General features: G+C 37.9%; 1 protein-coding gene across 2 annotated transcripts in view; it reads right to left on the reverse strand.

Moving 5' to 3' along the window:
- Window positions 1-14,227, reverse strand: part of POLR3A (RNA polymerase III subunit A) — a 56,588-nt gene that overhangs the window by 23,391 nt on the left and 18,970 nt on the right. For both annotated transcript variants that reach the window (XM_074232927.1, XM_074232928.1), the window contains exons 12-23: window positions 13,879-13,948; window positions 13,287-13,414; window positions 12,983-13,121; window positions 12,086-12,250; window positions 11,591-11,763; window positions 10,144-10,255; window positions 8,169-8,287; window positions 7,041-7,178; window positions 5,437-5,607; window positions 4,878-4,991; window positions 2,088-2,174; window positions 1,917-1,999 (exon numbers count right to left, since the gene is read on the reverse strand). In XM_074232927.1, the coding sequence (XP_074089028.1) occupies window positions 1,917-1,999; window positions 2,088-2,174; window positions 4,878-4,991; window positions 5,437-5,607; window positions 7,041-7,178; window positions 8,169-8,287; window positions 10,144-10,255; window positions 11,591-11,763; window positions 12,086-12,250; window positions 12,983-13,121; window positions 13,287-13,414; window positions 13,879-13,948 (1,499 nt within the window). The remainder of the gene's footprint in view (window positions 1-1,916; window positions 2,000-2,087; window positions 2,175-4,877; window positions 4,992-5,436; window positions 5,608-7,040; window positions 7,179-8,168; window positions 8,288-10,143; window positions 10,256-11,590; window positions 11,764-12,085; window positions 12,251-12,982; window positions 13,122-13,286; window positions 13,415-13,878; window positions 13,949-14,227) is intronic.

Consider the following 14,227-nt stretch of genomic DNA (forward strand, 5'->3'; position numbering starts at 1 on the left):
TGTTCCTAAAACTTCCAAGTGTAACCACGATGCTTTTACATTTATCTGGTTTTTCATTTAGAGTTTGCTTGGTTTTTTCTACTCTTTTTGGTCAAGACCAGTATAAGGAACTCCTTGTGAGGAAAATTCTCCCACTTAGACAGAATGGTAACTCTTCATTCAACATATGGCAGTAGCCAGAAGTCAGAGATATAGAAAGATTAAGTAACTTGCCCACGGGTCACACAACTAATATCTCTCAGAGACAAGACTTGAAACCAGACAAGTTTTCAGATTTGAAGGTTCTCCTCTTTCACAACCACACTACCTCTCTGCACTTAAACAAGCTTGAGAAAACAACCCTCATGAAATACTCTTCAAGTCTATGCTTCTTTAAAGATGCCTGAATAATGAAAAAGGAAGAAAGTTTAATGTTCTCTCCTATGTAAAGGACCTGTGATTTTAATGTGTTGATCTATGTATGGTTTTCTCTACAGCCCAACAGAGGTACCTAAGCCCCTTTTCTAGCTGAGCCTGCCATCCCTAGCCTTTGTGGTGATCAGGTCAAAGGTAGGAGGGGAACCAGAAGAGAGAATTGTCCTAAAAATCCAGAGGAAAGAGTATGGAGGAGAAGCAGGAAGTCCAGAACATCCAATGCAAAAGAGTGAGAAGGACGAGGCTGAGAAAAGACCACTATCTTTGGCAATAAGACACGACTGGTAACTCAGAGAGGGAGCACTACACAATCAATCTTGGACCCTTGTTAAGAGCAGATTCCTCCTGAGGAAGCTCAGTTCACTACTCCACTATTGGACAGGATTTCCTTCCATGAAGCTGAGTCAGCCCCTGGACCTTGCCTGCATTGTTTTGAGGTCATTCCTCTGGAGCAGACACTGATATACACACTCTTCCTTCAAGCAATTAAGCTCCTCCCATGCTTGTCCCTGCTCTGTTCTAGACCCCCCCCCCCCTTTAATAAATGCTACAACTTGGCTGGTTGGGCCTTCTGGCTCTCCTGCCCTACCATTCCCCAAGGACAGTACCATCTTCTGGTTTCTGGCATTCCAAAGTTTGAATGCTTTTCCCCTCCCAGTGTCCAACATTTTCAATCTCTGGCTTTCTGTAAGACTCAGCCACTTCTCTCTTTTCCCCCAGGTTTCTTTCAAACTAACTGATTTATATGTTATTTCCCCCATTCATATAACTGTTATCTTCTCAACAGTAGAATCTGTTTTTGTATTTTTCTTTTACATCCCCAACACTCAGCACAGAGCCTGAGACCTCGTGAGCATGTAATAATAAGCACTTTGTTATAGTCACTAGATATGGGACATCAACATTTTTTTCACTGGTATGATTGGCTTCCTTTAGATGCCATTATCATTCCTCAGAGGTGGAAACAAGAACTGAAAGTGATGCTCCTGCTGGAATCTGATTTCCACCTCATCACTCATCTTAACCTACCCTCTGAGTTACCAGTCATGTCTTCATTGCCAAAGATGATAGTCTTTTTTCAGGTCTCGTCCTTCTCAAACTCCCTGTTGTACTGGATACTGTTTACCACCTTCTCTATTCTTTCCTCTCTTCTGGTTCCCCTCATATCTTTGGCTAGATCATCACCTAGGCCAGAGATGCTAAGCTCAGTTAGAAAAAAGGGTCTGCTACTCTGTCCCTAGGGACCTCTGCTGGCTTCAGAGGAACTTAGAAAACCATACAAGTTTACAGATTTCTTTTATTATTAATACATCAATACATTAAAATCTTGCAGGAGATGTTGCAGAATTACTCATGAAAGTAAAAGGCTGTACTAAATGGTCACCAACTGTGTGGATCTGCAGTGACAAAGAATTTCATATTGGCAAGAAAATATATTAATGGACATTAAGAGACTTCTAAATTAATTCTCTGTGATCTCATAACACCATCCAGCATCCTACCTCATGTACTTGTCCCTACAGGTCTCAAGAAACTTTTCTATCTGGGTTGGAGTGATCCGATCCAACTGGTACAAGACACGTGGCTGAAAAAGTACAAATCAGTAAGAGAATTTGAAATAGGAGCAACATATTTAAAAAATGATTTACTAAACCAGCTTAACAGGATATTACCTCTGTTGTTCCATTATCGTTAATGCCATATTTATCTCTGGTTTTCTTGATCTTCTCAGAAACAACTTTGATAAATTTTTTTATTTCCTGAAAAGTCAGAATCAATTGTTGTAATAACACATATCAGTAATTTGGGAAACTTTTCTTTCAATTTCACTCTGATGTATACTATGTATTTACAAATGTAATAAAAGATCTGAGACAATGTTTTTATTGTAAAGTGGTTTCCAAAACCACTTTTGAAGGATGATATCCAACAAAGGAGGGGGATATCCCATAGTTTTTGGTTGTGCAAAGGGGATCCCATGGTTTCTGCAGATATACAAGAGGGGCAATAGCTCCAGCAGGGGCTATCAAAACAGGTTATACATATTTACATAGATAGGATTGGTGATTGAGGACTAAATGACCACAGCTTGAAAAGCCTCATGAGAGGGTAAACTACAAGACTGAGTGAGGAGCTGTAATCTGTACTGGAGGCAGAAGTAACTACAACTAACTTAGAAACCACAAGCCATAAAATATCAACTTAAATCATCTTAATAAAAAAAAAAGTTTTTTTAAAAAAAGTTTAATACTCTGCATATCATGGAAACAAATGTAAAGACTATCAGATTAGCTTCTATTGGGGTGGGGGAAAAGGGAGGGAGGGAAAAAATGCAAAATTCAAAACCTTGGGAAAAAAATTGGTAGAAACTATTACTGTATAGAATTAGAAAACAAATAAAAAATACATATCATTAAAAAACAAGAAGCTTAATAAATGCTTTTTGAAATGATTGCCATGTTGCTTTAAATGTAAATCTAGGAACTACCATCACCAACTTGAAACTTCATAATAGTAGAAATCAATGAATGTGCTGTTGGAAATGTCATTTATCCTTTTTTAAAAAATATATATATATATATATATATATATATACACACATATATATAAATATTTTCCAATTACATTAATTTTTTAAAACATTTATTTTAAAAAAAAGGTAAGTTCCAAAACCTCTCCCTGCCTTCTGCCCCTTCACTATCACTTGTGAAATACTGATCATACAAGTACAGTAATGCAAGACATAAGAAATATTTTTTAGATAGTTTAAAAATCTGCCCTAGGAGAAAGAATTTCAGTTTCACAACTAACACAGGTTAGGTTCACCAGGGCCAATGTTCTAAGCAGAAGTTTAGCCATACATTTAGAAGAACAAACTAAACCATTTGTCCTTTTCACTTTGTTTAACATTCTAATGTGTCTTTAAAGAAGAAAAAAAATTAATTTTACATGGAAATCTAAGACAGTTATTACCTTTTGCATTTATCACTGAAGGCTGGCTTTATTAAAAGTCAATTTAAATACTACAGACCCAAAGTTACCTGTATACCTACATCCTCTGCAGGGCTGTAATGCATAAGGGGGGGAACCCTGCTTTTCAAAAAAGCACTATTTTCTTTGAACTCCATGCTTCACAAGCTCAGAACAAAAGAAAGGGTCCTATTAATCAACATTAAAGTAAACATCTTAAAAGTCAGTGCACTTGCTAATCAGAACGAAGTTTCATAAGTCCAAAAAAAAAATTAAGCTTATGTCTTAGACTATGTCTTCTCACTGGATTACAAACTGGCAAGTAAACATTTGACTTTTTCACTTTTAATATAGTATAATAAAATATATAACATATAATATAATATGTTCACTTTTAATAATTTAAAATAATTTTTTCACTCAGGAAACTCTGATACTGATGAGTTTATACCTGTACTTTGGCCTGAGATGGTCTTTACACCAAGTCTCCTTATAGGACTGAACAGTCTTTTCCACATCAGTTTCCTAAAAGTCTCTTTAGGTTCCAAATGACAGCTATGTGCTCATGGTTATTCTACTTAGTGGTGGAGTTGGGGGAAGAGGGTAGAGCATGCATTATTTCACCCCTAAAGAACAAAAGTAGGGTGGATGCACTTGAACATGTAGGGCTTTCAAGGGCTCCCTGAGTAGGCAAGTTACCAGGCACAAGCTCCTCTAAAGAAAAGGAATTTGGGGTCTTTGCAATGAAATATATATATGCTACTTTGGGGGGTAGTCATTTCAACTCTATGAGTTGGAGGAAACCAGAGGAGACCAGCCTGGTCAGAAAAACCACTAAGTTCACAACTGCTGCCCACAATTCTGCCATGCTCAAGACTACTGATCATCCCACTGCAGGAGCACTGGTAACACTGGTTGGAACTGTAAGACTTCTTGTCAAGTAAGGAAGAACTGGCCTGACCAGAAAATCTTGCAACAATGAAATCAACATTATTTTTCAAAATATTACTTCATCTTCTCTTTTCAAAAATGAAAAAAAGCAACTAAAATGAGAGTGCAAAACAACAAAGTCAAATTTCCCTGAACCCAAAGCATAAAAAAAACAGTAAAGAAATCAAGGAAATCTCTAAAACTTGTAACGGAAACTCCCAAATTAATACTGTTAAGCAAACATGCCTCCAACTAGGATAATAACATTATCTTGCTTGTGCTTTATTATCTGTCTGGGTTAATGTCTTTAAAGACAAATAGAAAGATGAAACTGACATATGATCCTGTAACTATAGTTTGTAAGTTTGAACTAGATCAACTGGAAAAAGAATTCTGGAAAAGGTCCCTAGTTTTACAGACTTTAAAAGGTTATATGAACCTTAACCCCACTGCCTTGCAAAACCAAAAAAAGTCACCATAAAATCTACTGATTCTTCTGAATCACAAACTTTCTGAAATATAATCACATCTGGGAAAAGCTGAGCACCACAAATCATATTTACCTGAAGAAAACTTTCCTGGCAGCAGAGGAACTCACTCCTCTTCATGATCGATTCTGTTGTTAGCACCAAATCATTTTTACTCAGGGCTGGTTCACTCTGGCATGGAAAGACTGCCTCAAATATTAAAATGAGAGAAACAGGAGTAGCATTAAATGAAAGAAAATTTCATAAAGAAACACAAAAATTAGGCAGCCTGCATGTTTATTTGTGTGTGTGTGTGTGTGTACATATGTATTTATATGCATTTATCTAAAACTTTTGTAGCTCATCATTTTGTCTAAACCAGATAATTCCCAAATGCTAAACAAAGAAAATAGGATGATATTTTTGCTGATTTTCTATAAATTTTTCATAGACAGAACTAAATCAAACATTGTAGGAGTGAATATGGTTAAATGTTCTTATTTATACAAAATTTAAATTCATGCCTCAGAAGAAGGCAACAGAAAACCGCCAAAGAATCAAGTACAAGCCCAGGATCTTGCCCCAGTTGCTTTAAGTTAAAGTGGACTCTTGTTTTAACCCCAGCTCTGAATCCAAAGGACGTGATCAATCTTACTTTGATGTTATCAAGCACTCTTTTGAACTCCAAGGGCTCATCTTTTCCCTCCATGGCTGCAGGATCCAAGCCATCACCACCATAAATAAACTGGATAATATCACCAGTTGAGCTTCTGACAGTAAGGTCATATTGTGAGCAGAGATCTTCAAGAGATTTCACAAGTCTTCTCTAAGGAAAGGGTGAAGAAGTATTCCAATCACAATAAATAGGCTGTCCTGGTCAAATCCATCAAAACATCTACCTCCCCAAATTAAAGATAAAAGGAAAGAAAAAAAAGAAAAGTTCTCATGACAAGATGTGTTGGGATTTCAAATATGCCACAAATTACAGAACTCTCTGTATTTGCAAAGGTGAGTGGAGGTGACACATTTCATTATATACATAATTTAAATCCAGTGTTCTGAGCCACTTCTAACTTTGTCTTCATTTTACCTAGGGTTGACATTAAGGCAATGGTTTTGCATCTAAAAACAATTTGAGCCAGACTTCCTGTAGGCTCCTATATACATTATTGAGGACTGGGGCCTTGCCCCTTATTAGAGAGAAAGAGAACTCATTTGTTGTATAGTGACCCATTACTCTGGGAAATTTATCTTTTCCACATCAAGAAGGTAAAGATAAAAAACCAAAACCATATTAAGACAACAATGGCAAACTTTACACTCTACAATCTTTACATGTTACAAGTGCACAGAATTGGCTCAAATCTGACTCACATCAAAACAAGAAACAATCAACTTGTTAGAAAATGACTTTCAGTGGCAATGACCACACACAATGGAATAGGACTGCACTGTAAAAGAACAAAGAAGTGATCAACATAAGGGAAGACTGTCATGAGCTGACACAACAATATCAATAGGAAGCACAACAACAAAGAACACTGAAACACTGAGAAGCAATGACAATGACTGAGCCCCCGGAACAGCCACAAGATCTTGCTTCTTGAGGCTTCTTTGCAGAGTCGGAGGATTGTGGAAGTAGAATGTTACACACTCCCTCAGATTGTTTCTAGGTAAGTCGGTTTTTTTCTGAACTTCAATTTTGCTTCCACCTCTCACTCTTCCATCCTTAAATTCTATGTTATCAAGAATGCTGCTCTTGGAGGAGGTCAGGGTTCAAGGATACTCTGATATTATCAGTGCTCCAAAAACAAAAGCTGTACATTATGAACGTACAAATTCAAGGGTTTAAGCAAGGATTTAAGGTCATGGTTCTATCAATAAAGAGGTGAAGCTCAAGTTCTGCCTTGATGTTCCAAGCCCCCGAGTCAGCTATTTGGCTTGTTAGGACACACAACAGAACTGGCACAAAAAGGGGCCCAAATTGTCTGCAGTCTAACCTGCTCACTGAATTGCTGTGTGAACTGTGGCCTAAGAGAAAAAGGACCTGCCTGAGGCTGGCCATGTCCTGGCATCTACTGTCAGGAGCCTGCTCTGCCCTCCATGTTTGTGTCACACCCGAACAGATTCATCTGGACAAAAGAATAGAATCAAAAGATTCATCTTGCTAATAGATTTTCTTTTTCAGCCAAGACTAGATAAATTAGAGTGCGTGTGTCAAACGTAAATACATGAAGGGCATGTACATCCTCCAGTTACCTGCATGTATCCTGTCTCTGCAGTCTTGACAGCCGTGTCAACCAGACCTTCCCTACCAGCCATCGTATGGAAGAAAAACTCCGTTGGTGTCAAACCAGAATAAAAACTGTTAGCTACAAAACCTTTGGCTGCTGGAAGCTATAAGGGGGAGAGAAAAGTAAAGACAAATGAAAATACAGAATTTTAGAGTTCTTTAGATCTTCAATAGTCTGGTCCAATCCAAGTGAAGGGAAAAAGGGCTGATTTGGAGTTGGAGTCCTGGATTCTAAGTTCCCCTGCTATTCCTTCCTTCCCTGGTGAAGGAGGATGGAAAGACAGGTTGCTCAAACCCCTAGAGATTCTTTCACTCTATAGAAGAGGAAGCTTAGGGACCCAAGAACATTGACTCACCCAACCACCCACAGGTACTGGCAGAACCAAGAACAGAGCTCAGATCCCCAGATTTTCAGACAGACTCAGTTACCAATATTCTAACCTCTCCTTCCAAATCTCATTATAAAATTGATTCACAATGTATATCTCTAGGCCTCTCCCCAGAATGTAATGAGGATTTGAGATACATTCGAATGATCCTAAATCACAGGTATTATTTGTAAGTATTCCTTAATGATGAAATGATTATACCTGGGCCTGTTCAGAAATGAGTTCTGTTAAGCTACATATCAGTGTTGAGCTTTCAGCTGTGATGGTCACCAGATCAATGTTCAAGTTCAAAGAGCTGCTCCACACTGAGCTCAGGAACACTGGGGAACTCAGCATCACCAATTTCTTTGGGTGATACTTTCAGTCCTAACACTTCTATCTAGGCACTTAAGCAAACCCCAGCATAAACTCGATTGTATTTATAAAATGAACATTTCCTAGATCTAAAACAGCTTTTGTTTAATGACTCAGATTTGGGCCAAGCCAAGTCTTTCTTCTCCAGAAAAGCTATCATTCCCAGAAAAATATAGTTTGTGTCTGTGGGACTAACTCTAACACATACTCACCTGCAAGTCTAGGTATGTATGGATCAGACAGTGAACACTTTCAGATACTATTAATATTTATTGTGAAAACTAGTTTCCCATAACAGTTACAGATCTCAGCCTAGGTGGCCTGGGGCTACCTTGAATCTGGACTGCTCACCTTTGAGTGCTTCTCAAAGTGCGGTAGGGATCTATTTTCAAAGCCGTCGGGCACACGAGAGCCACTGATAGCTTGTTGTCCCACACAAGCAATCATCTGGGATATATTAATGAAAGAACCTAGAGAAACACATCAGGAATCCAATATGAAGGCTATATATAATCTTTTAACCCAATGATACTGCTACTTGATTTAATACTCTAAAAAAATACTTTAAAAAAAAAGCAAAGAGGAAATGAGGACTCAAAAGAAAAATATTTACAGCAGTTTTTTTGTCTTAGCAAAAAACTGAAACAGAAAGGGTCCCCATCTGTTGGAGAATGGTGAATAAGTTAAGGCATATGTTAAAGAGTATTATTATTCTATAGGAAACTATTAAAAAAAAGGGTGAACTCTACAGAAGCATGGAATGAATTACAGGAACTGATGCTGAACGCAAGTAGTAGAACCAAGAAAACATTGTTCACATTAGCAATAACACTGTGAGTTAATCAACCTTGAAGGATAAAGCTATGATCAGCAATTCAGTGACCTAGAACAACCCTGGGAGATCAGTTATGGACAATGCTGTCTACATCGAGAGGCCAAAAAACAAAAGAAAACAAAGAAAAACCTACAAATTCTGAATGAATGCTATGCTCACTATTTTATTTTTTTTAGGTTTTTTTTTTTTTTTGCAAGGCAATGGGGTTAAGTGGCTTGCCCAAGGCCACACAGCTAGGTAATTATCAAGTGTCTGAGACCGGATTTGAACTCGGGTACTCCTGACTCCAGGGCCAGTGCTTTATCCACTGCGCCACCTAGCTGGCCCTATGCTCACTATTTTAAAAAATTTTCTTTTAAGTTTTTTTTCCTATCTCATGGTTTTCTTTCTTCTCCGTTGGTCCTAATTACTCATATAGAAAATGACTAATCCTGCTAAACACAAATCTATGTAAACAATATTCACCAGACTGTTTGCCACTGAGGGGAGTGGGAAGGAAATTACGTAACTTGTAAATATGCATGTGAATGTGGATGAATCTGTGAGAAAAAAAATCAAAGAAAGGGAAAAAAGACTCAGAAGAAAAATATTTACAGCAATTTTTTGTCATGGCAAAAAACTGGATATAGAAAAAGTCCCAATCAGTTGGAGAATGATTGAATAAGTTAAGATATATGACTCTGATGGAATCCTATCATGCTACAAATGATGAAGGGGATGGTCTGTCTCAGAGAATCCTAGAAAGACTCATATGAGCTGATGCAAAGGGAAGAGAGTAGAACGAAGAACATTTATATATTAACAGCAGTGAAAATATAATAACTCTGAAACACGCAACAGATCTCATCAGCACAATGACAGACCAAAGTTCCAAAGGATTCAGGATGAAACAAGCTATCCACCTCTAGGCAACAAGTCGGAAGGCAGACTGAAGCACATTTTCTTTTCTTTTAAGTTTTTTTTTTCTGCAAGGCAATGGGGTTAAGTGGCTTGCCCAAGGCCACACAGCTAGGTAATTATTAAGTGTCTGAGGCCAGATTTGTTTGAACTTAGGTACTTCTGACTCCAGGGCTGGTGCTCTATCCACTGTACCACCTAGCTGCCCCTAAAGCACATTTTCTTCTCTCTCTCTCTCTCTCTTTTTTTATTGCACACAGCTAATGCAGGAATTTGTTTTACATGACCACAAATACCTTCTCAATGTTGAGGAGAAAGGAAGTGAGAGAGAACTAAGAATGGAAAACAATATGAATCTTTTAAAAGATACACCCATAGGTTTCTGACCAAAATTTTGTTCAAAGAGACTTTCCTAATACTTAGAATTAAAGCAATATTAAGATGTTATTATCAATTCCTTTCAAGGAAAGTAGCTAATTCTCCCTCCCCCCCCCCCCCCCAATTCTTAAACACTCATGACTTAGTTTAACTACTGTGCCAAATCTTCTCTTAGGAAAGCTGGGAATCACTTAAAGTCCTTTTCTGCACACTTACCTTTAGAGCCACAAAGGGCCATGATAAGGGGACTGTTGCTCTTATCCAGTTCTCGAAGGCAAGCACTGCCAGCATGGTCTCTGATCACAGAGAGCTCCTTAAGGATTAAGGCCTAGGATTCCCATAAAAGAAAGACATAAATAGACAAAAGAACACACACACATCAGCTAGGAGGGTGACAAATTCTGAATCTGACCTTTTCAGACACTAAACTGGAAAACTCCCTTTTTTCAATCCAGCTTTTCAAACAAGTCCCCGACAACCTTTCAAAGAAGACCCAATGGCAGCAATCTGCTGCAGAAATGGAGAACTCCGGTGAATCAGTCAGGGTTTGTGATTCTTGGAAACCTCTCCACAGCGGAGGCTTTTGTAGTATAGGATAATGTCCAAAGAAGCGGAGGGAGAAAGGGAGGAAGGCAGGAAAAGAGAGAGAGGGAGGGAGACAGACAGAAAGACAAAGACAGAAAGATGAGAAACAGAAAGGGGGGAAGAGAGGAGGGAGAGAAAGAGGAAAAGAAGAGAACTAGAGAGATGGGGAGAGTAAAAAGTGTTCTTTGAATTATGACTGTTGATCATGGATACTTAGAGACCTTGTTATCAGAATGTTAATACTTGGGAACGCCAATGAAGTTGGCACCAAATCTAGAAAGTAGCAGGTAATATGATTATGAAAAAGCAACTTTTATACAATCATCTCTTTTAAAAAATTGCCCAAAAACAATAGTTTCAGCTTCTGTTCTAACAGTGATGATGTGTTGATCTGTCCATGCTGAAGATGGAGCATAAAGCAAAAAAATAATTGTTCACTGGGTCCAAAATACTCCAATGAAATAAGAGGAACCCCAAGTGGTCAAATAGCAAATGTCTAATGGGAGTATTCCACCTTTCAGGTCTTTTGGGCACCATTGCCCAAAAAAAGTTCTGAAGGGCCTCATACAGAATTCAATTCCCATACAAGATAGGGTCTCTTAGGAATGTTTGAATACACCTGTCCTGGGATTTCTTGACCTTGACTGTTTTTTTTTAGGTTTTTGCAAGGCAAACAGGGTTAAGTGGCTTGTCCAAGGCCACACAGCTAGGTAATTATTAAGTGTCTGAGACTGGATTTGAACCCACGTACTCCTGACTCCAGGTCTGGTGCTTTATCCACCACGCCACCTAGCCACTCCTTGACCTTGATTGTTAAGAATAATCCTAACTCTAAATAATTTAGTCCATGTTGTTCACATCATGAAACTGTGATCTCTAATGTTTAAAGTCATTGACCCAAGGTCACAAGTAGCAGGAATCAGGTTCAGATCCAGGTCTAGTGACAATGAAATGCAGGGCTTCTTCAGCTACACCACGATGTCTCCCCACTATCATTAATGCAACAGATCTCAAACACAACTCTTCCAGATGCCTCCACTCTACCAAATGGAAGCAGAGACAAATCCCAAGCCCTCACCTCTAGTGTCTCCTCTGCAGTGCACCCTGGCTGTTGCTGCAGTTTGCCTGTATTCAGGGCTTCAATATATTCATCACATTTTTTGTAGCCAGCATTCAGTAATTCATACTTGGCCTTTAGCAGTCCCTGGCCTGGTGTGACATCACCGATCCCAATGGAGAAGCCTCGGTTAGCTGTAGGGAAGAAAGGAAGGCAAAGACATCATAGATCTTATTAGTGAAATATGTGCAGATAACCATGTATAGAATGTCTTTCCATTTTTTTAAAAATGTAAACACAACTATACAGAAATAGGTGAATGTTCATCTGATTCAAGTGATAAGACATGAATAATTTGTCCAAGATCAAGTTCACTTTAAAAAGAGCAACACTGCTAAAATAGTGAGAACAGCAGTTTGCCACTTTCCACTTAATTTAGTCTTCCAGGGTGAAGGTTAAATGTGTGAATTATTTCTTATTTACATTGGTTCCTACTGGGGACCCTGAAATACTCACATAGATACACAGGTGCCAGCCGGGCCAGCCGGGACATTGCATCAGCAGCTTCAATCTGCCCCCAATCTCTCAGCAAAATGTAAAAGATGTTGTTCTTGGATCCAGATCCTAAAGTTCCTTTGTCCATACTGCCACTCATTAATTCACTGTTCTGGATGGTCACATCTGTAAGCACAAATGTTAGCAGGTTCAAGAGTGCTTATCATGGTATCTCCATGTCTAAGGAGAAAGAAGTGTCAAAGACAGACTAGAGGATTTCCTCAAAGGCTCTATTCTTTGGAAAGAGGGGGAAGAAAAGGATTTCAGTGTTCTGTCCTGTTTATTTACATTGAAAATCAAAAGCAGTCAAGCTCAAATTTGAATGTTTTATTGGTTAAGGTTGCATAAAATGACCATATTTATAGTGGGATCTTATCTAACTCTTTGAGTTATATGAAATAACATTTCAAACCCACAGCCTGTGACTCTAAACCAGAGTTCCTTTTACTCTTTTTTTACATTAGTTATATGTGTTAATGATAGGTCTGTAGCTTTTAAGGCTTACAACTTACTTTTATTTTAACTACAGCCCATGTACATCATGAATACACATACCTTAATCTACTGAACACAAATAATATAAACTATGGTGTCCTGGTCAATGCCAGACTTTTGGTGGATGGGCATTAAGGAGTTGCTGATGTTCATGACAATTTTATATTTAGGGGAAAAATACATTAACTGTGAGATGAAATATTGTAGGAATACAGCAGGAATGAAAGAAAAATATACAGCTTATCTAAAAGCTTTGAGAAAACTTTCAAAATGTCTCCTTTTTAGCCTAATTTTTAAAGTGAAGGATCACTGACCAATTCCCCTCCCTATATGCACTCAAGAGCAATCTTTGGCTCAACTCACAGGAGTCATTAACACAGAGGTCCTCCCCTCGGCCACAATACTGCTTGCCCTTTGTTCGAAGGTTGGCTCTCACAGGATTCGAATCACTAGGCTGAAGGATGAGGCTAAAGACTTGTTTTCCAGTCCATAGAGTAACAGGCTGAAAGTGGAACCCAACGGATAAAGAATTGGATTAAATTATGTAATTACATTAAACTATGAAAAGTAAAGAAATCATGAATTTATTCCACCAGCCAAGATGGTTTGGAGTTCAAATCCTTTGTGCCTGGCTATAGATAACAAGTCAACAATTCTATAAACCAACCTTTAGGATTGTTGGGGGTGGAAGGCGAACCTTAATTTTCTCATCCTTGCCAACCAGAATTGAAGCAATGATCTGACAAGCTTTAGCTCGATCAAAGAAAGTATCTTTTAGAGTAAGAAGATAGGCACCTAGAAGTTTTGAAAGAGAAAAAAATAGTGGTTAGAGAAAAATATACACTGTGCACATTTTAAGATGAATCTTGGAAGTCACTAAAAAATATTGTAGACATCCATACTGATAAATCAACTAATTAATGAAAACTGACATTTATGTAATGCTTTAACCCTTTACAAGTATTTTTCTAATAAGTGGGGAAAAAATTCCAAATCTAACATTTAAAAATCACAATCACCCCCAAAACACACAGTTAAAAATTAATTTTGTGACACTGGGAACAGTCAATTTCTACTTCTGACCAGTTTCCTCGTCTATAAAATAAGGAAATAGGAATAAACAATCTATTCTATTCATTTTGGTTCTAACATACTTTTTACAAAAAGAAATCATGAGAATATCTTACTATATTATAGGATGAGACATGATTTCTCACATTCCCCTCCACACTCCCCACATCCCACTTCCTGGAACAAACCTGTCAAGAAATCCTGAATAGCAGCAATTAGTGGCTCCCCATTTCTTGGTGTTACCAGATTTGCTTTTGTCTAAAAGAGAAAGATCAAATGCACCATAATTCACCAATGTTAGAATCATTTGCAACAATTTTTCAAAAGGTTTACAAAAATATTGTTTTTTTTAGTACTGCATAATTCCTTATTGGCATCTATTCCTCAGTAACTATTCCAAAAAAAAAATCAATCTTCTGAATGATAAAAAATTGTTTGTTTTTTAAAGTCCAAATGATGCAATTTTTAAATTTTAAAGCATTCAGACATATCTGTTGAATTTCCCTTTGGCTTAATAGCCCACTCCTCTTCAAACAA

The sequence above is a fragment of the Macrotis lagotis genome, chromosome 4 (genome assembly GCF_037893015.1).
Source record: "Macrotis lagotis isolate mMagLag1 chromosome 4, bilby.v1.9.chrom.fasta, whole genome shotgun sequence".
NCBI classification, from domain to species: Eukaryota; Metazoa; Chordata; class Mammalia; order Peramelemorphia; family Peramelidae; genus Macrotis; species Macrotis lagotis.